The sequence below is a fragment of the Rhinolophus hipposideros genome (genome assembly GCF_964194185.1).
Source record: "Rhinolophus hipposideros genome assembly, chromosome: 2".
Lineage (NCBI taxonomy): Eukaryota > Metazoa > Chordata > Mammalia > Chiroptera > Rhinolophidae > Rhinolophus > Rhinolophus hipposideros.
The window spans coordinates 58,263,962-58,288,750 of NC_138048.1; the positions used below are offsets into that span (position 1 = coordinate 58,263,962).

Sequence of the window (24,789 nt, forward strand, 5' to 3'; positions counted from 1 at the left end):
AGTATTTTTGCACAGAGGTCAGGAAAGTAAAATAGAGAAAAGAATGTATCCTTCCTTTCTATAGTGAAGGGAAAATATGTCATTTTATATTTATTTTTCAAGTCAGTAAGATAAAATTAGTTTTCTGTGTTTGCACCTAAAAAGAGAAAAGTAGTACAAATCAATCATAGTATTTAGGCAAGACATCACAGAGAGTGGATGATTAGATTTGAACGAGAGAACCACAGACCAAAAAAACTCCTACTTCTTGGGCTCACCAGGTACGTACACTGAAAAAGGATAAACCATTGAATGTATGAAAACAAAACCCTTTAACCCACAGAGATGCTTAGCATGTAGTGCAGTTTGCCTAAGACTATGTCAAAATATGTATCAGCACCTCAGAAAGAGGCGAGCTATACCCCCTCTCAGAGGGGATGAGAGGTCATGTATTATAAAAGTTCAGGTGTAGTTACGGCCATGCCATGGGGACAAGCAGTGCTCTTGTTTTACTCTCTTCTGACAAGGGGAAAATATAGGGTTAGCTATAGTGATTTTTAAACACCTCATAAAGTTGGAAAGTTAAATATTTTACCTGTTTAAATAACTACAACTGCTGATCCCTAAAACCCTTATGAAAATTCTCAGTTACATGATACAAGAACTCTGTTGCCGTAGTTTTAATTATAGATTGCCCCTTCTATCAAATTCCTCCTCTTCCCGAATCCCACTCACTCTTCTGGAGGCAGGTTAGGAAAAAAAAACAAAACGAAAAAAAAAAAAAAAACAACTCTGTCTATAAAAACGACATACTCACTGAGACTGTCATTAATTCTTGGTAATTTCATTTACGTATTGAATTAAGTATGTTTTATTTTCTTCATACGGGACCCTCCAAAAAAGAAAATCAGTGTCAACCCTGTGAAAACTTGTAGAAAATGGAAGTGAGGATAGAAACCAAAGCTGGAAATATATTCTTAGAATTATCAGCCTTTTCCAAACAAACAAATAAAGGGCCTATTTTATTTTTTTTATATATTTTTTAACAGTATTAGCCAGACTTCAAAAGAATCTCAGACCCAAATTTTAACAAAATGCTTCAAGGAGGGACCGGGACTTCTTGTTCTCAGGTTGCTTTTTATAAGCAGGCTTGTAATCTGTGCTCCAGAAAAAGCTTTGGTGCCATATCCCCTCTACAAAATATTGTGATTCAACTGTTAAGATTTAATATCACTGTCATAGGCAAAATGTTGGTATGTTTAAGAATTCCAGAAGAATAACAGTTTTTCCTTGCCATAAGAGAAATTATCAAGTTTCAGTGGAATAAAATAATGCTACCACTAAACATATACTTGTTTTATTGGTCAAAATGCTTTGGATTAAAAACAAAACTTTAACCTAGTCTCAGAAAGATAACTTTGCATATAGCTGAGAAAAGCAGGGTAGTCATAAACGAATTTGCCAAGGACTCTGTGATCTGAATGCCTAATGAAAACTCATTAAAATAAAACTGAAAGACTCTATTATCTCATTTTATGAATAAACACAATCTGGAAAATATGCCCTTTTAAAGGAATGGTTTACGATTGCCACATATATTTTGTGGTATCCTTCTTCCCTTAATATGATCATAATAACATAAGGATTGTAAAACATTGATTTGTTTATGGGAAGCCCAAGCAGGATAGCATTATAGGTAGGATGGATGGAAGGAAAAGGGAGGGAGGAAAGAGGTAAGAAAGAAAAGAAGGAAAAAAGAAGGAGGAAGAAAAGGAGGTAGTAAAAATTCTCACCAAGTCTCATAGTTTTCACCAGATAATTTTTTAAAAGTTTGAAATAGTATGCTAACCAAACAACAGCCTTATGAGAAAAAATTCATTCTAGTTATCTGTCAAGTAAATAACTCGACCTGATAAGTTGTTCAAGGTCACACCATGATGACTCAGAACCAGGATTCTCATCATGTTCCGTTCAATATTCAATTAAAAAAACACAAAAACTGAAAAACTATGGCAATTAAAAAACAGTGTACAAGCTGAATGAGGGTTAAAGGCTCTAGGTGAAGTCTTGTCCTTGTTATCTGACTAAAACTAGAGTAACACCAAACTTGATCACTGACAACATCCAGTACATCACTTCATGGCCATAAGAATGTTTCCCCAATTTAGGAATCCATTGGGATTCCTATTCCTAAATTGGGAATATAAATATATTCCTAAATTGGGAAGTACTATTAAGGTACTTCCAAGAGATAAAAAAAAGAAATCCTATTAGGATAGATTAAGATGACGAGTTCAGACTTCCCTGGATTTTGTTGGATGTTTGGATGAGTATGTCTTTGAGATTTGGGGATTGTGAATGCTACAGGTTCTTCAGTGGAATATTCATAGTAGTGTCAGGATTCTTTGAAAATAAGGCACACATACTCGTATATGTTGCTGATTGTCTCCCAAGAAAGTGCACCAAAAGAACAATCTCAGGAAAGTGACTCGAGGAACATTTCACAGAGGTATATCTTTTTCAGCCTACTGGTTCCCCACAGATGGCTAAAGCAGGGTATGGAACATGCTGTCATATTTCATAACACACATGTAGTGTAGCTGTAGGCAACAGATGGACAATCGCTTGTTTAAACTACAAATGTGAAATACTAAGGTAGTATAGCAATATTTCTAGAAATGTATATGGAAAAATAGCCTTTCCAAGCCAAGAGGAATGGTGCGAGGCTGTGAGGTTACATCAGTGTTTCCCTGATCTCCCTGGCAGCTGCCATAATTTCCCCAACACCCTTCAAAACTTGATAATGGAGGGATAGGGGGCAGCTGACACAGATTTGACAAGAGAAGCCCAAACCATATCAAATAGAAATAGCACTGTTATTCCTGGCTGGTTCACATTAATAGGATTTTTACTAACTAGGAAAAAGGTTGGGCGTTGTGTTTTCAGAGTCCTGTCTATATTCCATAAAACCCTCTACTATAGCCCCATGGTAAAAGAACTCTCTTTCTTCCTCTGGACCCAAATGAAAATACTTCTTTAAATGTAGTTAGAGTTTTACATACTTTAGACATCACCATAACCATCTATAAAGAATCTTTCACAGTGAGAAAACAACTATATTGTTGATAACTCCACTGCATTAATCAGCATACACCCAATGAAGTAATTTTGATCAGAGAAGTTGCTCCTACAGAAACCATTTGTTAATGACAGGAAAAAGAACCCACGTCTTCGAGCTGGAGAAATTTTCAGCATCTCAAAGTCTTGATGCCTTATACTTGAGACACATGACTGATTTTTAAGTTTTGAAGGCAATTTTGTTTGCACATGAGACTCTACATTGTGTTGACATGAGCTAGGGATCCAGGCAATGAAGAAATCTGATTTTGAAATGGCCTGAAGAGCCCATGACAGACTGGGTTTTTTTTCCCCTTTTTCATGTCTCTTACGTTAACACAGAATTACCAAATATTTGTGTTCTTGACAATTTTTTAAAACCAGTATATTTTTAACAAACATTCTCTTATAGACTCTATTTTTTCTATTATTTATAAATTTAAATGTCAACAATTAAGACAATATATCAAAAAATAATAGAATTATAATCATTAAGGTAATATGAACTTTATATCTCTGCTATAGGCAAAATTTCATGTAACTAAAACAGTAAAGAAAGATTGGCATTTTTTTTAAAGTCAAATGATTAATGGAAAAGACAAGAAAGCAATATAAATCATATTTTTAAGAAATCCTGGAATAAAATATTGCAGGATCCTTTTCTTATCATACCTTGTGAAAGAAAAAAATCTAAATCTAAATATTTCTGCATATGTATGTGTGTACATTCATTATATAAAAGTATATAAGTCTATATTAAAAGAGATTTACTTTAAAAATCTTTGGTAAAGATACTCTGAGGTTATGTGACAAAATGTAGTATAAAGATTGTAAGCAAGCAGTATTCTGGCAATGCCACCGTGATGGTCTGTGACAGCATTTTATTATAACTATTTTTTTTTGGCTTGTAAACATTCAGTTACATAAGGACTTAAATGCAACAAACAAGTAGAATGTTATTGCATTTTTATAGTATAAATATTTCATAAATTCTTCCTTTTTTTGGCAAAATTTATAATAATATGACTGCTACTCAAGAGATAAAATCCATCTTTCAATAAATTGCGCTCTTTGCTTTTGGCCTAAAGACAGTTTCTCCCAAGTGTTTCATAGAAAACAAGTTACTGAAGCAATTCAAGCAGATTATATTATCGCCCCCGTTGTTTAATAGTCAGTGCTCTTTGAGGTCATCAGCATGGTCTGGCTTTTAATTTGGAAGGCAGAAATTCAGAGATACAATCACCACTGTATCCTGAAATTCACATGCTGTGCAAAGTGGATCTTACTGTATTTCACATTATGAGAAATTTAAGATTAAGGATAGGAGTAGTAAGGTAAGGAGAAGACAGTGGTCAAAGGAAACTTTATAAAGCTGTAACTTTGGTGGTTCTAACACAAAACTGTTTAGTGACCAAAGCAAGTGAGCCACAAATTAACTTAGATGAGCTATAGGCTTAGGATTTTCTTATTGAAATAAAAAAGAACCATTTTATGATTATTCTTACTAAAGTAAAATAAATGTAATTGGAATTTCTAAGGCATGGGTTGAAACTGAAAACACGCACAAATAATTTTTCATTTCTGTTCTGGGTGTTAAAAATAAAAATTTTAAAACGTCGCACTAAACATATTTATAATGGCTGTCACTTTATAATCATGAAAAAGATACTTATGGAGTCAGGGAAGGATACACAGGGAAATGTAATTATATTTGTTATATTTGATTTCTTAAGGTGGGTGGTGTTACATATATATAGGGATTCATTATATTATTATTTATACTTTTGTGTATATTTAAAATATTTCATAATTTAAAAGCATATACTTGTGGAAGATTTGAAGTTAAGTTTAAGAAATCTCAATCCAAAAAACTTGATTCGTTTAAAAAACAGCAGCCTGCCATTATTAAGATAGGTGTCTCTCCTTAAAAGAAACATGTTAGAATCTGACAAAGTGTGGTTCTACAGTTGGTAAGCAAGCATTGCACTGCCCAGTAGTTTGAATAAAGATTCCAGGCAGAGACTTTGCATAGTTTTAGCTCAGAAAGGCATTTTTTTTTCGGTGATTGCCTTTGAAAGTGTGGTGTGGATGTCACATCAATGATATGAAAATGTCTCCTGCAATAAGGAATTTGAGTTGCAGAAGGATTAAGAGAATAATGAAACTGTGATTTCACAATCTTTTAAGTTTTCCTGTCTTTTGGAAGCAAATGAAACAAAACTACACAATTTTATTTTGTGTGCCCTGATTTGCAATTGTCAGGCAGAAAGGACTTGGTCCTGGGGGGAAAAAAACAATTTGAACTGCTCCTTATAGATATTTTTCAGTATAAAAAAAAGTCAATTTGGGTAGTCATGTTTGCATATTAGAAAAAAAAACATGTCAATATTTCTGATATTGAACAATAATAGACAGTATAGAAAATATTATATTCCAGAGAAAATTAAGTTTGTCTGTTGTATTATGTCCAGCCAATGTGGAAAAGGAAAATCTTAAGATAATATTGTGGGATAATAAAGGGCTTTTTAAACATACCCCTAAAATGCAGTATCCATAATATCCCACCTGTAATTTCTTCAGAAAAAGATTGAAATTTGAATCTCTTTCACTGGTATCTATTTTCAAATGCGCCCCAACCACTGGTCACTATAGATTTTGAATTTGGATGGCTGCAAATTAAATTTGGGCTTGTATGAACCCATGTAATTTACAGCTTAAATTCTTTATAACCTAGCATAAAAACTGTGAGTTTTTTTCCCCCAAGGTACATGACCAGTTTAGAGAAACAGAAAGATATACTTTTCAATACACAAAGAAAGCAAGGATATCTTTTATGATCACAAGCAACGTGGAAGTAATAGGATGGAGCTTTCAAGCCTAAAAGCACCTGTGAGTTGGCAGACTCACCCAGAAGAAACTGTGACAGCAAATACCACACTAAAAAAAGCCATTCAACCAGATGAAAAGTGAGACAAACATAGGGATTAAAAGTCACAGGAATGCAGAAGTGAATGGGATGGAGCATAATCCGTGTAAAAATGTGGAAGTCCTTGGAAACAAAGGCCATCAAGGTCCTACATGATTAAATGTGAAATGTGTATTCGGTAAGAATTTAAAAAAAAAATCTCATAATCTACGTGTTTCTACAGAAAGGTTACCAGTAGATGAAGAACAGAGACCATCCCATAGCTTGATTGACTTTCCTCTATTTTCCTACTTCTTTTCTTATATTTTTTCTTGTATTTCATTCTTCTCAGTGCCACCAACTAATCAGCTAGATGGGCCACTGAATTTAGAGATCAGTGCTAGCCTTGGCAGTCAGCACTCTGATGCGGGCCGAGTTGCAGGTCTTGCAGAGGATGTGTCCATCCAGAGGGTAGCAGCCTTGATTATCTCCTTCAGACAGGAGACCACCACAATCCTAGAAAAATAAAGGCAGATGGAAACGATGTAAGTGCAAATGTAAGCTACGTTTGTGGAGATAAAATTCCTTAGGTTTCCATTCAAGGCCTCCATCATGTGGCCTCTTACCTTCCATCTTCATAGACCACCGGCCCCTCCAATCCTTCCCCAGTATATAACATAGTACGTGTTTAATGAAATTGAATTAGATACTGAAGACATATATGAGAAGAAGGTAGAATGACCCCCTTAAGGTCACTTAATAGGAAATACAGTTACAGGAAAAGAAGAACCCAAGGGTCTAGGCTCTCAAATCGTGGTTTTGCTTCCATAAACCAAACACAATAGCAAGGACAAGAGAAAATAAAACAAGACTAGATCCCTAACCATTAATTCATCGTTACCTTTTATCATCAGTTTAAGGATCTCTCAAAATGAATATACAGGTACAGGGATGACATTTCTTGGCCCTGTCTAGGCCAGAGCAAAGCTGTAGAGTGATTCCGGCTAGGCAGAAGGGCCAGCAATGGGCTCTGCATTGTTATTCCAGTTGTAGTAAGAAAATACAACCCTAAGGTTTGTGGGGAGTAATGATTTGTTGTGCTTTCTAAGGGAGATATCCTGGTGTAGAGGAATGAGTGCTGGACCGGGAGACAGACCCCTGGGCACCACAGACACTGCCTGCGTCCCTGCAGGTAAGGATTATTGCCACTAGGAAAACAATAGCTGCATTTCCTACCAGGCTGTTGGAAGAATCAAAGAGGACAATGGATGTAACATATTTTTTTTTAAATGCAAAAAGCTGCATAACTGTAAAGAATTATATTATTGTTGGTAGCACATCTGAGGGTCCATTCTGGGAAGTGTTACATAGCAGTTAAATGTTGGCCCTTACTTTTGGAGAAAACGGAAGTCTCTTTAGAAAAAATAAATGTACTTCATCTAGTGGTGTGTGCCCTTGGCAACTTTAGTGGAAACTCTTTTAAAAGGCCATGATTGCTGCATGCCTCACCTCTATTGTCTGCCATGACAGCTAGGAGGTCACTGGGGCTCACATCTGCATTGCACAAATCATGACATTTAAGTTCAGAAAGGGTGTTGCTCAGAATACAATGACAGCAGCAACGGCTGCACTAGTGGGCTCCCCAGGAAGGCCAGCTTTACGAAAATGAACAAGCAGGTATTCTGCAGCTCTGGAAGTATTCAAGAGAGTGAGTAATAGAACTCAATAAAGTCTTTCCATCATAATGGAAAGAAAGAAGGACTTTTCATAAATGACATGGTTTTAAGCATTTAATGAGCCATCGATGCCTTAACTCTCCCGGCCCAAAGGAGCCCTATGGGGTGTCCAGGGCCACTTCTTCGTTTTAGAGAGGGGATTGATTCATCCAGTGTGAGGCGGCCTCCGTGGCAGGACTAGAACAATGGTCTGCTCGCTTCTGATTCACTGTTCTTCCCATTCGATAGTGTTTTTACTAAAGACATGCTCAGCATTTGAAAGCAAATTGAATTTTTACAGCTATCGTTTAATCTGGGAGGAGAAAAGGTACATTTCATGCAACTCTTAGGATAAAAAAACAAAACCATTAAAAGTCAAAGCCTCTTGGTATGTGTGTGAGGATTGGGAAGCCTCTTTGCTTTGTGCCTCAGTTTCTCCATCTGTAAAATGATCTCTAAGTATCTGGTAGCTCTTACACACTTATGACTCAGGTCAGTTTTGAAGGTGATGGGTGGACATTGTTGTTCCTTTTCAATTGTAAAACCTTATGGGAAAGCTGGTCATTGTATCTTTTCTCATGTTAAGGCAACTTGAACTCTAGGAAATAACAAAGCACACTGCATACAACAAGTGGTCATTGAAAGCAGTGAATGAGATGAATGCAGTCCCAGGGTGCCAGTCTGGGTCTTGGGTAGCTCTTAGTGGGAATAGATGAGCCAATCTCATGAAGACGTGGTAATGAGGAAATACATATTATCCCTCAGGTAGAAGTGCGAGCTGAACACTGCTGTACTCAGGAGAGCTAGTAGAACACAAGAAAACTGATTCAAAAGAGGGGGTGTGAGTAACTTAGAGAACCAGGATAAGACAAGATTTTAAAATCTTTTTCTGAACGTAGTGCCCTCTTGAGACAGATTATAGGGGAAAGACGTGCTACCCTTTGCTGTATAAATGACTACATATCCATTGGGCAAGAAGCCTTCTTTGCCACTCCCATCCTGGAATGCAGCTCTTGTATATATTCCCACAGCACCTTGTGCACAGCTCTCCTATAGTTCTTAGTAGTCACCTGACTTCTTGTGTGAAGTGCTCAGTCAGTGCTTGCTAACTTAATGCATCTCTGTGACTTTGAACATAAAGTTTCAACACATGAGAGGAATAAATTCTTATCCTTCTCGGGGTAACAGTGGCATCTTTGCCCCATAGGCGTGTCAGACCCAAATATAGAGATTCCGTATAATAACAACAACTATAATATTAATAATGCCAACAACAGTAATACCTTTTTCCACTAACTTAGTACTTTATGATTTACAATGTCCTGTAATACACAAGTTTGCATTTTAGTTGCACAGCCATATTTGGGGAAGTTAAGAATGAGTCCTTTTTACAGGTGTGGAAATCGAGACTGAGAGAGGTAGAGTGACTTACTCAACATCAGTAGCATTGAATGCGCATATGAAATCTAAAACCCAAGTCCTGTGAACACAGGCACTAGTGGCTGTCCCAGACTTAATAATTACTATTTTTATGAAAACACAAACATAGGCTCTAATGGGCCTGCCAGGCAGGGTATGGGACTGCTGACCACAGACCTCACACCGGTAGCAATGAACATGGAAATCACGATCCAGAGCCACGATCCGGACAGTCTCTTCCTGGCCTGGGGCTGGCATGATAGGCTCTTTGCACACTGAACATCGGGGGGCAAATTTCCTGAAAATGGAGAGATAGTTTGTTAGATACTGAGCATAGACAATGACAAAGAGGTGAGACAGAGATTAAAACAAAAGGTGTAAACCGAGAGGACATCTTGTCTGCCATTCTCGTGACCTTGAGAAGTCACTGTCCTTCTCTGGGCCTGCTTCCTCCACTCTAAAGTAAGAGAGTTAGACTCAGTGACTGTTAAGGTCCTTGCAGATCATACATTTTGTGATATTGAGTGAGGTGGGGGGTGAGTGTGTGAATTGCTTATGCATGAGAGCATTTATGTTGGCCATGTGAGATGTGGCATTGAATTCACCTGTGGATAGATTCAAACACTAACCCTGGGCTTGTGCAGGACCCTACTTGTTTCAGACTTTTGCATGTATTCCTTGGGCCCTACCCAACTATTCTAAGTTTGATGACTTGGCCTCATCCCCACTAACTAGAGCCTATTTCTTTGATATGTGTCTTGAATTCTAAGAATTAAACCTCAAATGCCTATCTTTCAAAATAGCAGAGGTTAGTGAGTTTAAATACTCTTTACACCAAACTTACTATGGCCACATCTGCACTTCTTACATTTTGGTTGTGTTAAACTTGTTTGAAGAAAAAAAAAATGTTAAACTGCTATCAAGTTCTTCATTCGTTAAAGGAGTTCAGCACTTCTGAAGGGTATGTGTATGTGAACACATACAGACACATCCATACACATACACATATGATTTTGAAATTACCTGTTGGTAGGGAATTGCAATATTTCCTAATCTCTTAATATTTCTTAATATGACTGATACCATAACTTTTTTTCCCCCTCATAACAGATTAATAGGCTTGTCATGCAGGGGACCCTGCTCGTTGTGCCATTTGTCGTGTGAAGCAGCCTGTGGGGTCTCCAGTCCCGTTCCCCACATAAGAACGCAGGATATGGCTAGGCCAAAAAGGAACACCCACGAAGCCATAGGTAGGGGGGTCATACCACTATAATCTCACTGGAGACTGGATCCTCACGACCTGCAACCTGCTGTCCACTTCTCTGCCTGCCAACCAACCAGCTGACCAACCAACACAGCCGTGGCAGTCATATTAGTGGCTAATTGGCTAACGGGTTACAGCTGATGGTCAATTAGCCACAGCTGATGACCATCTACTACCCAGCACCTTCCCACGTAAGGCCGAGAGCCTGGAAACTGCTCTTTGGGACTCTGTCCCCACAAGGCTGCAAATATAGGGCATGCATCCATCTGTATTTGTAGAAATTAGGGGTGGCATTTGTGAAGGTGTGAAATGAGACACGATTTGAAATGGGCACAGGTAAGAACTGAAAATATTTTTAAAAAAGACAAACAATTTGTGCAACTCAGTTTTTTCATGCTAATGGTTTTAAGATTAATGATATTAAAATTTATTTATTTGTAGTGAGACTTAAAAGAAATAATGATAGCAATCTAATACTTTGCAGAGCACTTTATCATTATCAAAGCATTTTTACATACATTATACTATGTATGTACACATTAATTTTTCTGGCAGCATCAAAAAGGAATGTGTAGGCTGCAATCTAAATAAATATGAATTAAACAGCAGATCAATTGATTACTATGAAAGAAAAATGAAAAAATCATGTGTAATCGAGTTGTTATAATTGCTATTTTATTCAAGAAATTTATATTCATTGACCAAAAAAAAAAATTGCTTTGGACTATCTGATTATTTTTGAATTTCGGTCACCAGTCGTGAAATAACCAGGATTTTGGAATCAACTGCAAAATTTCCTTTCCCCAAACTCATGGTGACTGTAAATTCTGTGAGGTCAGAAATATGTCTTACCTATCATTGTGTCCATGAGCCTTATCCAATTTCCCGAGTAGGATTACTTACTCCTCTAGGATAAAATGTCTTTCATTGCATATGTCTATATTAGTAGGAATTATTTGCAAATCTCTGGGGACCACTAAATTGTGACCGTCCAAAAGACACGATTTGCTCCATCTGTGAGTCCCCAGAAACAACCACTGTGACTGGTGCAGAGAGTAGAAATTCAGGCTACATCTGCTGAAATGAAATATTTGCCATATTTCTCTACAAAAAGTTGTTAGTTGGACCTTTATGTTCAATCTCAAGGTCCTTCCTCTTTGGAAAGGTATAAACTGTATTCTTGCTGAGTAATGATTCTTTCCTATCAATTGCCCTCATTTCCATGATGGAAAAAGAGCAAAGTGAAGAGACCGGAAGTAGTTTCCACAGTCCTCACAGTGTTTCTTGGCCAACATTTCAAGGATTGTTCAAAATCCCAGGTGGTCTATTTCAAGGTTCAGCTCACTGAGCAGATAATAATAGTAATAAATAATAATAATAATAATAATAATAATAATAATAATAAAACGAATTTGATAACACTTTTGATTGCTAAAATAGCTACCATTTATTGAGTGCTTATTATGTGCCAAGCTCTGTTAAGAACTTGACTTTATTTTTCTACTGACAGCGACATTACGGGGAACTACTTTTATTGTTTGTACTTTACAGTCACGGGAGCCAAGGCTCAGGGAGGGATGGTCTTAATCATCTTGTGTTCCGGCACATTTCTGGCAATCAACAAATGGATGCAGATGAAACAAAGAAATGGATGAGTGTACTATGCCTGATAGGCAAGTACAGATCGCGGATTAAAGGCTCAATACAATGAAAGGGTCAGTTAAATAAGCAACCTGCTGTCCGCTCATTCTGGGCTCACTGTACTGGCTCTGGGAATACAGACATAAAGTAGGACTCCAGAAATCAGACTGGTGAGGGAATTCTACCTATTTCTGCATTTGTTCCATATCCGATCATAATACAAAAATGATTTAAGCAAATTACTGTAAAATTTTATGGTGTGTGTGTGTGGGGGGGGGGCGGGGTGAGACACAGTCAGTCAGCCAGGGACTGAGTTTGAGCAGTCCTCTGAAATGATATACGTGGGACAGAGTTCCCGCCTAATAGGCTGGAGGACTTAAGCCAACCTGGACTGAAGGTGGGTGTGTCGGGGATGGCCCATTAATGAGGCCTCCCAAATAGCAGTTCAGAAGCTTGCTACTCGAATTGCAGTCCAAGACCGCCTGGGCGCTTGTCAGAAATGCAGAAATTCAGGACCCACCCCAGACCTACTCCATTAGAATCTACAGTTTAACAAGATCCCAAGTGACGTGTAAGCACAGTAAAGTTTGGGAAGCGCTGGTTTAAAAAAGACAGGATTATAAGCAGGCGAGATATATCCCTTCTCACCGCCTCCAGTATCTCACGGGGTAACTTCCACTCCCAGGCTGCTCTAGTTACAGCCAAACCCATCTTCCTTGAAGGTAGAGGAGCCTTTCCTGACTCCATGCTCTGGTTTATTGCTTGAGTTGCTCCTTCTGCCAGCAATCTCCTTGTTTCCTTAAAACATTCTTGAAATTCTGCTTCCAGAAGTCTGCCCAGAGCCCAGGGCAGAGCAGTCTCTTCTGACTCTGGCTCAAGTCTTTCCTTGTGCCCAGCTCATTGTATTGAGCCCTTCCTGCCGGAGATCACACATATTCTGCACTTTCTCCTTCTCCTGACAAGCTCCTTGCTGACAATGGCTTCCCTCCACGTATCTGTACAATTTCCACCTACGCAATTTTTCTCTCCTTTTATCCCTGTCCTTTAGCACTTAGCATGGTAATGGGCACACAGAGGGCTCTTTGTAGATGAGGTTGAATTGAATTAAAATACATTTCCTAAAAGCTCACAAAGGGACACCTATTCAGAATGACCAAGAACAAGGCTCTGTAAACACTGTCTGCAAGAGGTTGTATTCCCCTATCCACACTCTCTTTAGCCTTGCAATGCCTGCCCTGGGTTGGACTTTTAGGTGCTTTATGTTCTAGTATATTCAGGGCTCAGAAACAGAGTTCTGTACAATTTTCTTATATTTCCCTTCGGAAAATGGGGAAAATATCAAAAAGCTTCTCGCATATACTTGCTAATCACGCAAACAAAAAAAATTGTACTTTAACATGTCACTGAATTAGTGGTGTTGGGGAGAGAATTGGGGGCTTGAGATTATTTTCCTTTTTAGTTGTTCAAGTCTGCTTTTTGAAAGCGTTCAGAACCACACACTTACGTCACCAGTCACAAGTTTCTAATTATGCTCCCCACTCCTAGAAATGAAAGATAAATGACATAGCTATAAACTTACATTTGTTAGAATTGATTTCCTGTTTTAATTGAGGGTGTAATATATCAGTCTTTTCCAGCAACAGAAACATGTGTGCTCTGATTATATCTATTACTCTGTCTTAGATTAGGGTAAGTCTAAGAAAAGAGAGAAGCAGTGATAGAACCATACTCCCCATTGGTATCTTTTCACTTCCCTTAAATAGATGCAGGTTTTCTTTTTTCATGTGTAATTACAAGCTAAAAATATCAATAATGTGATGTACAATTTATGCTGTAACTGGCCTTTTAAAGTGAACGTTCCTTGTCTAATTCATGTGGAGAATTTCTGCCTCTGGGTTTTTAAAATTCATTCAGCCTCACGTCTTTTGGTGAGGTTTTCACTTGCTTTGCAACTTGCAAAGTGGTCAGGAAATTCCTTTTTATACTATGAGTCTTAGGTCCCCAAATTGCTTTTCCTAAATTGCTTGTGGAAAGTAGCTCCTGGTTGTTGACAATCAACAGAACAGTGAAAATTAACCCATCTGGAGTTAATACATCTGGAGGCCCTAGAACAGATACCCAAACTAGTGAGTGGTACAAGCTTGATGTCTTTGAAAGCTTCAGACTGTCCGGAAAGCCATTGCCCAGCAAATACAGTCTAGAAAGCCTCTGTGTCTACAAATCACATCTACAACTTTCATTCAGTTCCTAAAAATATGTAACAAATTTGACGAACCAATTAACAGACTAACAAGCTGGCCAAATAAAAATAAGCAAAACACTAACCACACAATTTTCATGAAAACCCCAACTATAATAGAGGAAAAAGGGGACATACAAATGAGAGAATCGAGGAAGTGGGAATGTATTTTTCCAGGTCCATGAGTACATGCTCTTGACTTTGGGGCTCTGCTTTCTAATCCTCCTCAAAAGATGGCACAACACTGTATTCATTTATTTCATTAGAAAATATCGTGAGAGAGAAGACCTGGGTGAGGGAAGAGGTGAGGGGAGGGTGTGAATGGGCTGAGGATGGCATTAAACTGCCTCTGAGTGAGAGGTTTACTGTAATAAGAATGACTGAATTGTTCTCCGTGTCCCTCCCTCTATCACCTACTATCTATGGAGTGGCAGGACACAGAGAGAACCCAGGGCTCTAGAGACAACCCTCGTTGTTACAGCAGGAGAGCTTTAAGACAGAGTCTGGTCAAATGACCAAACAGAAGAGCTCAGAGAAAGCAATTTGTTCAGTGTCACACATCCTGTTCATGTTTAGGCCAGGGAGGGCTAGCCCAGGGTCCTGCCTCTTTCCTAGACACATACTCTGTGGCTGAGTGAACTTTCTTGCAATTAGAGACACACAAAGATGCCATGAACAAGCCCCAGGGAAGCGTTGAAGCAGAGGCCAGTCTGGAAAGACCATGTGGACTGCCTGATATCAATGCCTACATTGGAGGAGGGGTACATAAACTCTTTGTAAAGTCCCACCAAATCCTGAGATTCTGTAGTTCAGAGACAGGATGTGGCACAGATGCCAGACAGGGAGAAGAGACTCTATGGAGCAGCAGGCTGGAGGAGAGAAAGGAGGTTGCCTACTTGTGGAAGTCCTCAATGCAGTGGATGAGGCCGCCGGCATCCACGGTGAACGGGATGCCGTCCAGGCTGCGGTGGCACATCACACAGGTAAAGCAGTGAGGATGATAGGCCTTCCCAGTGGCTCGCAGAATCCGCTCCATGATGGGTTTGGAGCACACGCTGCACTGCTCCAGGGTATTCTGCGGAGGAAAAGAAAAATGCCAAGGATAAGCCGGGACTCGAGGCGCTCCATTTATGCCGTAATTTACAGCATGACAAGAAATGTTACAGAACACGTTGGCTCATACGCTCATCACAGTCAGCATTCAGAGGAAGGCAGAGTGTACATCTTTAATATAGAGAAAAGGAAACACAATCAGATGGATCAAGTGGCTTTCCTAAGGTCACTTAGGCAACACGTGGCAAATGCAGGATTTAAAACATATCTTCTAACTCCTACACTTGTTCCTCTCCACTATAGCAGGGGTGGTGGCCAATTTTTCTGTAAAGGCCCATGAAATAAATATTTCTGGATTTCTTGCAGCAGCTCAATTTTGCGACTGTACCGTGTTTCCCCAAAAATAAGACCTAGCCGGACCATCAGCTCTAATGTGTCTATTGGAGCAAAAATTAATATAAGACCCAGTATTATATTATATTATATTATATTATATTATATTATGTTATGTTATGTTATGTTATGTTATGTTATGTTATGTTATGTTATGTTATGTTATATTATATTATGTTATATTATATTATTATACCCAGTCTTATAGTAAAATAAGACCAGGTCTTATATTAATTTTTGCTCCAAAAGATGCATTAGAGCTGATGGTCCGGGTAGGTCTTATTTTCCGGGAAACACGGTAGTGAGAAGGCAGCCATGGACAGTACGTAAAGCAAATGGGCTGGTTGTGTTTTACTAAAGCTTTATTTATAAAAGCAGGTGGTAGGCTGGATTTGGCTCATGGCTGTAATTTGTTGACCCCTAAACTATACAACCCAGGTTTTCCATTGGAAGAATGCTTCATTATTACTTCTAAAACTTCCTTGATCATCAAAGACCTAGAGGTGTTGCCAAGGCACCTAACATTTTAGACAGTGGTCCGTCTGATGACCTACTCAAAGAGCATGCTAGCTGCAGACCCCCATCAGAGCACAGTGCAATCAGTGAGGCTTTGGATCGTTAACATCCTTGATTTGAACACCATCTGCAAGTTCAGTGTTGTGAACTCTTAATGGAAATGTTGAACTGAGAGGGGTTCCAGTTTTGAGAAGTGAATTAAAGAATTAATTTATCTAGCTTTAAAAATATGCTGAGCTTTAAAAATACACACCCACTACAGGGGACACAATTGATTGAATCAGGACTTGGAAAACTTGATAAAATTAATCCCTTATCAATCCTTCTGCAGAATCCCATGCTCTCTTACCTAACACTCATGCTTCATAAGTAATATGCTATATTTCAACTGAGATGTCTGGACTGACTCACCAAGTTTATAGTCTAGAGTAAACCTGGATGGGGCTCTGATTAGAAAGATGCAGAACTGGAAGGGATGTGAGAATTAAGGAATAACTGCCTTCTTAGCATGAGGACCTTTATATTTAGGCAAGAAGTGCCTGTAGCCAGATAGGTAGTGTGATGATGTCTCAACTATAGCAATGGTCTCTGATGGACTCCCCTTATTTGCATCTCTCTTCTTCTGTAATACTTCCCCATCCCCAAAGTGACTTCCAGTTTCCTTTCCAAACCACAGATGTGACCAAGTAATTTTCCTGTTAGCAAAAACTTACATGGCTCCACATTGTATAAAGAGCTAGGTCCATAGCTGACATTCCACCTCCCTTTCTAGACTGATTCTCCTCATGTCTCAGATTGTTCACACTTGCGCAAACCTATGAGAAACTTCCATACTCCTGTAATGGCTAATGCCTGGAATGAATTGCAATTGGTCATTTTGACCATTCAAGGTCGGGGTCAGAAGGCAACTCTGCAGTGAAGCCCTCCTCAATGCCCGTATTTGGAATAAACTGCTTCTTTCTCTCCGCTTCCCGATCACGTTATTTGTGTTCTTTGTAGCATTTACAGTATTCACATCGTTTGTGTATAGGTCTATTGCCTCTACTAGACTGCAATTTCTTTAAGTGCCAGGACTCCATCTGAAGAATGTGTTTCTCTTTCCTATACTATTCCAGGTATTTTACCTGGAATAAAAATAAGCCCAGGATGAATGTGTGCATAAAGAATGAATGAAGGACTATTGTTTACATCCCACCCTGGCAGTACACGGCTGGCCTGACTCTGCTGACTCTGGAATCCATCCCAAGATGAATTGGTAAATCCATCACCATCCTCTCCTCAGAGCTGCGGTTGCCAGAGGTTCTGAAGTTGCTTAGTACGCTTCTGGTCACAGTCTAAACTCATGGAAACTATTAACCTATTTTTCCCCTATTTTGAAGTGGTGAAATTAAAATAGCAGAAAAACATAATGTGAGAGTCTAGAGATGACGATGGTCTGGACAATGGGAGCTCTGCTACTTTTCTAGCCTGGTGATCTGAGCTACTGTGGCTGGAAACTCTCCTCTCAGTACTTGTGTTTTGTTCCTCTGTGGGTTTTAGATTTTTTTTTTTTTAAGGCAGCCCTATAATGGAGTTGAACAAACCAGAAAATGCTTGCCCAGAAAATGTTTCTGTTTGCACTGAGGCTTGGCTGTAAGATTCAGCCCATTTACTTAAAACCATCAGCAACATATATAAGATTGAGTAGGTTTCTAAGGAAATTCTTTATGGTCTATGGAAGCACTGTTTAAAGGACCGGTAACCTGACCATTTCTGCTACAAAGGAAAAACATTATAAAATATGCCTAAAGTGAGACTATTAAAAAATGCCCCCAAATCAGAAAATAAAGGCTCTAAGAAGACAGCTGACTGGAAGCTTGGACTAGCAATGGTGGAGGAGGAAACACATATTAAGCTTGACTAGCCAGCTCCCTTTACTGTACTCCTTTCCTTCCAGTCTACGGTTGGTCCACTAGGACCCTTAGACATATCTTCTCTTAGAGAAAGGATAAAGACTCTTCCAATATCAGAAAGGAAGGCAGTGAGAGTCCTCTAGTCCAGACCTCTGACTTCACAGACCTGGCATACTGATGCAGTTAGACTGGGTCATGGAGCTCATTAGGGGCAGCGATGGGACTGGTATCACAGTTTCCCAACTCCCAATCATTCAGAGAGAAAAAGAGAGAGATGTGAGGAATTCATTATATAGATGTAGAGAAAGAAAGTTGCTAGATAAAGAATATAAATTATCCTTCTGGCTTTGTCAACTTCTACTGTATGACCTTGGGTAAATAATTTCGTCTCTCTAGACCTTAGTTTGCTTGTCTGTAAAACAATGGTTAACCCTAACTCTGTAATTTTAGTACTCCGTGATATATCAGTGTTAACAACAATACGAAAAGGCCAGTTTTTATTACTAGAAACAATTGTAAAATCTCTCATTTGAGATTTAAAAGGAAGGTTCATGTGTTAGAAACCAGGACTATATAATCTTTACTCTGCCTTCTCACTTGGAATTCCAGAAGTTACTAATGCTGGAATTTCAAACACCATGAATTATTTTTGTGTCTTCTTACAGTAGGTTATTTTAAAGTCAGATGAAAAGATGCAGTTTTCACATAAACATGAGGCTTTTCTAAAGTAGGTTAAAATGAAATAGTAAATATTTCTCAAGAAAATAGAAAAAAAAAGATAATTAAGAAGTCTTCAAACAAAAATGTGGAAGCAGGACATTTCTATGTATATCTACTCAAATCACACCCTGCATGAACGGAGTAGGGGTGCTGTGTTTGATAGACAGGGAGGTGGGAGGGAAGAACAAAGTCTAGTATAAGAACCTTCAAAATTAGTAAAGTGCTTTGTGAGCTGGCTCTGGAACCAACTCTACTGCTTTCGCCATGGACCCCCATCTTCCAGCTGTCACTGAGCTTTCTGCCATATATATCTTTAACAAGCTGTATTCTTCTATAAGCCGAGACTACCTCACTTTCTTTTTTCCTAGAGAACACCTACTCATTCTTCAAAGTTAAGCTCAAGTATTACCTCTTTTGCAAACGTTTCCTAATTTTTCCTCTGCAATACTCCAAGAAAAATAAGTCACTTATTTCTCTCCCATAATATTGTATGATGCTTCTCCTATGACACTGAATATAATGTACTTGATTTAATGATGTACGTTAACCTCCATGACCAAATTGAGCCCACACCTCTGCACCCCCGTGGAGCCATAGTGATAGGCTGAGTTTCCTGGGAAACAGTTTCTCAGAGATTTGTACACGGGAAGTGATTGCGGAATATCTTTGACATTAACACCTTCAGGAGAGAGCAGAAAGTTCCTGGGTAAAGGAAGGAGTGGAACTATGTTGCGGTTACAATAAAGGCTTCTGATGGTTCTGTGGATGGGTCTGCAGCTGGGATAGCCCTGCAGAGTTGCTCTTCCTTGATTCTAGGGAATGGGGCCTTGCTCCAGGCATCTACCCATCAATGGATACAGGCTGCTCGCAAGAGGGAGGTGTGATCTTGGGTGAAGAGTTTCCCTTTAGTTGAGGGTAATTACCAGAGAGGAACTCAGGTATGAACCATCAGCTACCATCGCTCCCATCAGCTTGGGGAATGAAGCCTCAGGCTTAAGGGGGATCTGGGCAGTGCATTTCAACATCTGGAACAATAGCCATCCTTGCCCAAGGCCTACACAGTCCATGGCACATAGTAGGCAACTGGTTACCAGTTATGAAATACCTTGTTGTTCACACTGAATGAAGAGTTCAAATTTTATTCATATATGTAAACTCTAGGAATTGTTTGAAGATTTTTTTCAGGATTTTTAGAAAATGTTTTGGGCAACTACTCTAATGAAAGTATAGTTAAAAGGAGAAGATGTGGGCAGCCAGTTGGCTCAGTTGGTTAGAGTGCAGGGCTCATAAAACCAATGTCGCCAGTTCAATTCCCACATGGGCTAGTGAGCTGCACTCTTCACAACTAAAGTGAAAACAACAGCTTGACTTGGAGCTGATGGGTTCTGGACAAACACACTGTTCCCCAGTATTTCCTCCCCCAAAAAAAATTCAAAAAAAAAAAAAAGAGATCTTAGAGTAGCAGAAACAACAACATAAAAACCCAAGAAATTAGCTGCTAATAGGCACAGCATATAAATTTTCAGAAATAATGGTAATACAATTGTAATTTTAAAAGTTAAGTGGAAATAAAAATGAAATCACAAACAAATCTTGTACACAAAACTCCCCAAAGCAACTGCTTTTAGAAATACAATCTGGTTATATCTTTTCTATCCTTGGATATTGTATAAATAACTTCTCTAATTCATGGGCAGAAAAGCTGAAAGAATCATTTGAATATAAATGAAGCATTTAGGTAGCATACGCATTAACTACTTGTTAGATTATAAAGAAAATAACATTTCTATAATTTATATATTGCATAGGTATATGTGTGTTCAATGTTGAGTATTTTATATCAAGAGATATACATATTTGAAGATTTGGAAGACTATAAAGTGTTGCCATTTAGAAATGTTAAAATTTTCATTTCATAAAATTAAAATGTAATCTTATATTCAGTCTTTGAGTTTTTTTTAAGGTACGAAGGCAATATTGAAACAGGAAAGACTATTGGAAAGATAAAGGTGACATTTCACGTTCTAGATACAGTTTTGGTTTTGTTGGGCTAAGAATACACAGAGAAAAAAACGAGAGTTAAGAAAATATTAAACCTTTAAAAATCTTTAGTGATTACTGTAGTCCAGGAATTTTCAACTTCCCTCACTTGTCTCCCTTTCCCGTAATCCTTTGTTCAGGGAAACAATTTATCAAAGAACCACATCGAATAGAGCCAAAAATCACTTCTGGGTGAGGAGTGTGAAAGAACAGAGCCTGGGGGATCTGTATTGTATAGGTTATAAACCTTTATTCTAACTCAACCATCAAATTTAAGAAACAAAGATACAGAGTGGGAAAAAAGCTAGTGACAGATTTAGAGTTAGAATATGGGTCTCCCAATTCTCCACGCAGTGGAGAATTCCTCTCCTGTATCACATTATACCTATTTTGTATTAGAGTAGACACACTTCAGTATGCAAATATAAGGCATTCGGACTATCTGCAAGTTACATGCGTATAAATAAAAGCAGGAAACGTGTCAAGACCTTAAGACAGTTTGTCTACTGTCGATTTCATAAGTTCTCACAGGATATGATAAAAAACTGATTGTTGGATCCCCAGGGTCTACAACATCCCGGCATAAAATTGATTCTCCACCAATATGGGTTAGATGACGGATTACTAAACTCCAATAAGTACTTTATATAAAATAAAATTATTCTATTTTTTCCGTGCAACAATTCTTTAATCCAGAACCTCTCAACTGACAGCCTAAGAAGCAGCGTGCCTCAAGTGGGTTCCAGATGTGGCACATTTGGGAAGGTCAAAGGGGACACAGGTTTCCAGAGCCCCTGAATGGTCACCTTGGTCCAGGAGAAGTCTCATTCACTTACTCCACTGTGCTGAATGAATGCCATCATTTCCCACAAGAATTGTGATGGAAAAAGAGTTGGGAAGCACAACTCAAGTATAGGTGCCCCCAAGAGAATAGCAATGGGAACAGTAAAAAGAGAACAAGGCTACGACATAGCAAACCTCCACTGAAATGCCAGTGCCATTATTGAAATTCAAACAATTATATCACCTAACTTAAATGGGAATGCAAACTTATTCTTGATTCTAGTAATCAAGAAGGCTTCCCAAATGATGGCTGTACTTTTGGGTTTTCTTTGCAGAAGGAGACATCATTTTACCTTGGTATTCTCCCAATGAGCTTTAGTACACAAATCTCCCAAAGCTCTGCCTCCCAGGGGGGGCATACATTTCTTATTAAAGGTTTTCTTGCACTTTCCAAGAGTCCTTCACCTACTTCTGTATCTTAATCTTAATCTACAAGTGTATCTGTATCTGTATCTAACATGTGTTTCAAAACAGACTGAAATAATGGTAATCCTAGTGTCATCCCATCACTATGACTTTCATTTTCTAATCAGAATCGAAATTCCTACCCCATAGATGAGAAGTCTCATTTTTCAAAATAGGAAAAAAAAAATTGAGTCAATTTATTAGATGGCATCAAACCCTTTAAAGGTATTTTCTTTTGATGTCATGACCTCGCACAAAAAACGATAGTTATCAAACATGTAACTGAAAATTCAGTGACATAAATTCAACTTTCTTGTTGTTTTTGAGACCACCTCTTTGCATCTGATGCCGATGTTGCCTCAGCTTTCTTATAAATCCCCTTTAAAGAAACTTTTTCACAAGCTTCTCTGATGAGCAGAGCTGCCTTCCCACTTAATTTAACATATCATTGCAGGAAGCCTAAAGAGGGGAACAAAACCTTCAACATCCGGCAGGTACAGAGTAAGAGAGAAAAGACACCACCCCTGCCCTAGAGGTTCCCAATGTAGTAGGAAAAGTAGACACTTCTAAAAATAACTGATCAGAGGCAAAAGGGCACAATAAATTGCTATTATAGAGGCATGAGTAATGTGTGATGGGAACTCAGAAAAGAGAGTAATTACTTATGAATGGTGCGGTGCAGGCAGTGTGGTGGGATGTCATTCTGGGAACTTCAAGGTGGGTTTGAATTAGCTCTTGAAAAAAATGCATTATAATGTTCTCTGGAATTAATGTTAGGTTATAACAAGAGTCCTCATTACCTAACTCCCAGAAACGTCTACACTGAAACAAAATTCACTTCACAGGAAGAATATTGTAACAAAATCAGTGTATTTATTGGGCAGCATTGGTGCAGGGGAACTCCACGTTGCCAGAGATAAACAGCTATGTGTCAAACTCACAAAATAAAAACACACATGTAACTATTAACATAGAATTCAGGAAAGTAAGATTCTTACAAGATTTTTTGTTTATATTTGGACTGAATAAATTGAAATTAAAATGAAGAAATATGTCCTACAGCCACAAGGAAACAAGCCAATGAAAAGGACAAATAGATCAGGACAATTAGGTCATTTTATTTAATGTTGCCATGAGCCACAAATCACATTCTTCACAAAGTAAATCATGCCCTGCCGTTTACTCTAAAGTACTTGGATTGGAATTATGATCTGAGCTTTAGTAAATTAAAAACAACAACAAAAAACCCATTAAAGGACATTTAGTTTATTTATACCTCAAGGCCCAGAATGATGCTATTTTACCTTAAAATGTGAAGCCCTTGTGGTATGCTAATTCTTCCAAAACACTTCTCTTGAATGTTTCCTAACCCCTGAGAAATACAATCAGGATGGGAGGCTGGGACTTGATAAGTGTGTGAAACTTTCATGCCAAGAGCAAAACCACAAGATCACAGCACTCCACTGAGACTACTGTGAAAGGGAAAAAAAGGAATAAAATTCCTTTCCTTCTAAGCCAAGTCAGATCATAGATTTTCCTTTACATCTTCAAGGTACAGCCTGTGGGGACTTGTTAAGTCAGGAACCAGAGCAGAGTCTATCATATGTGGTAAGAGAATTAGTGATGGATCCAAGAGACCTGGGCTTGAACGTCCAGGCAGTTTTCTTCACTTCTCTGGCCTTTAGTTACCTCTTCTACTAAACAACATTGAAAATGTCTACATTGCAGTGTTGTGAGGACTAAGATCACATATATGGAAACAAAGACCTAGTGTCTGGCTACATTATAAATATTAGTTTTGGCTAATTCTTATAAATTCTAAGGGGGCTAGAAAATATATTTAATTAACTTGTCATTTTTTGATCATTTAATTGAATTATTATTTTAAGCACTACATTTCTATTTTTTTCTGATTTTTTCATTTGTCTTCTATTCTCCTATATTTTACATCTCTACTTTTTTTCTTTTATTTTTTTTAATAGGTTATTTAAGGAATCTTGTTATGATACTCCGGAACAACTGAATAATGTCATAACGTAAAATGGGCTAATGAATTCCTAAGAGATTTTCCTCCTGCTTCCCTGGGAATTTGGTGCAAAAGCTGTTCTTACTTCTCTGTAAACATTATTATACCTCAAACCCATCAATTTCTTAGTTCTTCAGAAAAGTAATTTACATTATTTTGCACACTCAAAACAAAACCTGACAAACTTTCTCTTTTAGAGTCTTTAAAGTTTACCAAGTTTGCACAAACAGGACCTCATTTAATCTCTGTAATGTTATAGTAGGTAGCATGGTAGAATTCTTAGCCCCATTTCATGCCACAGGATTATAAACATGATCAGGAGTTAAACCGATAGGTTCACTCTTCTGCTTCCCACTGTCCTCTAGTTAACAAGTTCCTCTTGTCTTTCTATCTAGTACTTACATATGATGCCAATTACACTGAATGCAGTTTTTGATCTTCAGCAAACTGCTGGGCCATAGCCGTTCACAAACGCATAGTTTGTATGACCTTGAAAGAATTATCAAAAGTGTCTTATCCAACTCCCTCACCTTATACACTGGGACTTTGCATTCTGAGCAGCTGATAGCCTAATGGTGCAAACTAATCTAAGCTGAGTTCGGGACCCAGATGCTCTGGTTAC

At 38.3% G+C, this 24,789-nt stretch overlaps 1 protein-coding gene across 16 annotated transcripts in view; it reads right to left on the reverse strand.

Annotated features, from left to right (window-relative positions):
• Positions 1–3,416: 3,416 nt before the first annotated feature.
• LPP (LIM domain containing preferred translocation partner in lipoma) overlaps positions 3,417–24,789 on the reverse strand; it is a 639,752-nt gene continuing 618,379 nt past the window's right edge. For all 16 annotated transcript variants that reach the window (XM_081077935.1, XM_081077930.1, XM_081077934.1 and 13 more), the window contains 3 exons: positions 15,176–15,354; positions 9,313–9,433; positions 3,417–6,517 (listed from right to left, as the gene is read on the reverse strand). In XM_081077935.1, coding sequence (XP_080934061.1) covers positions 6,389–6,517; positions 9,313–9,433; positions 15,176–15,354 — 429 coding nt within the window. In that variant the 3' untranslated portion in view covers positions 3,417–6,388. The remainder of the gene's footprint in view (positions 6,518–9,312; positions 9,434–15,175; positions 15,355–24,789) is intronic.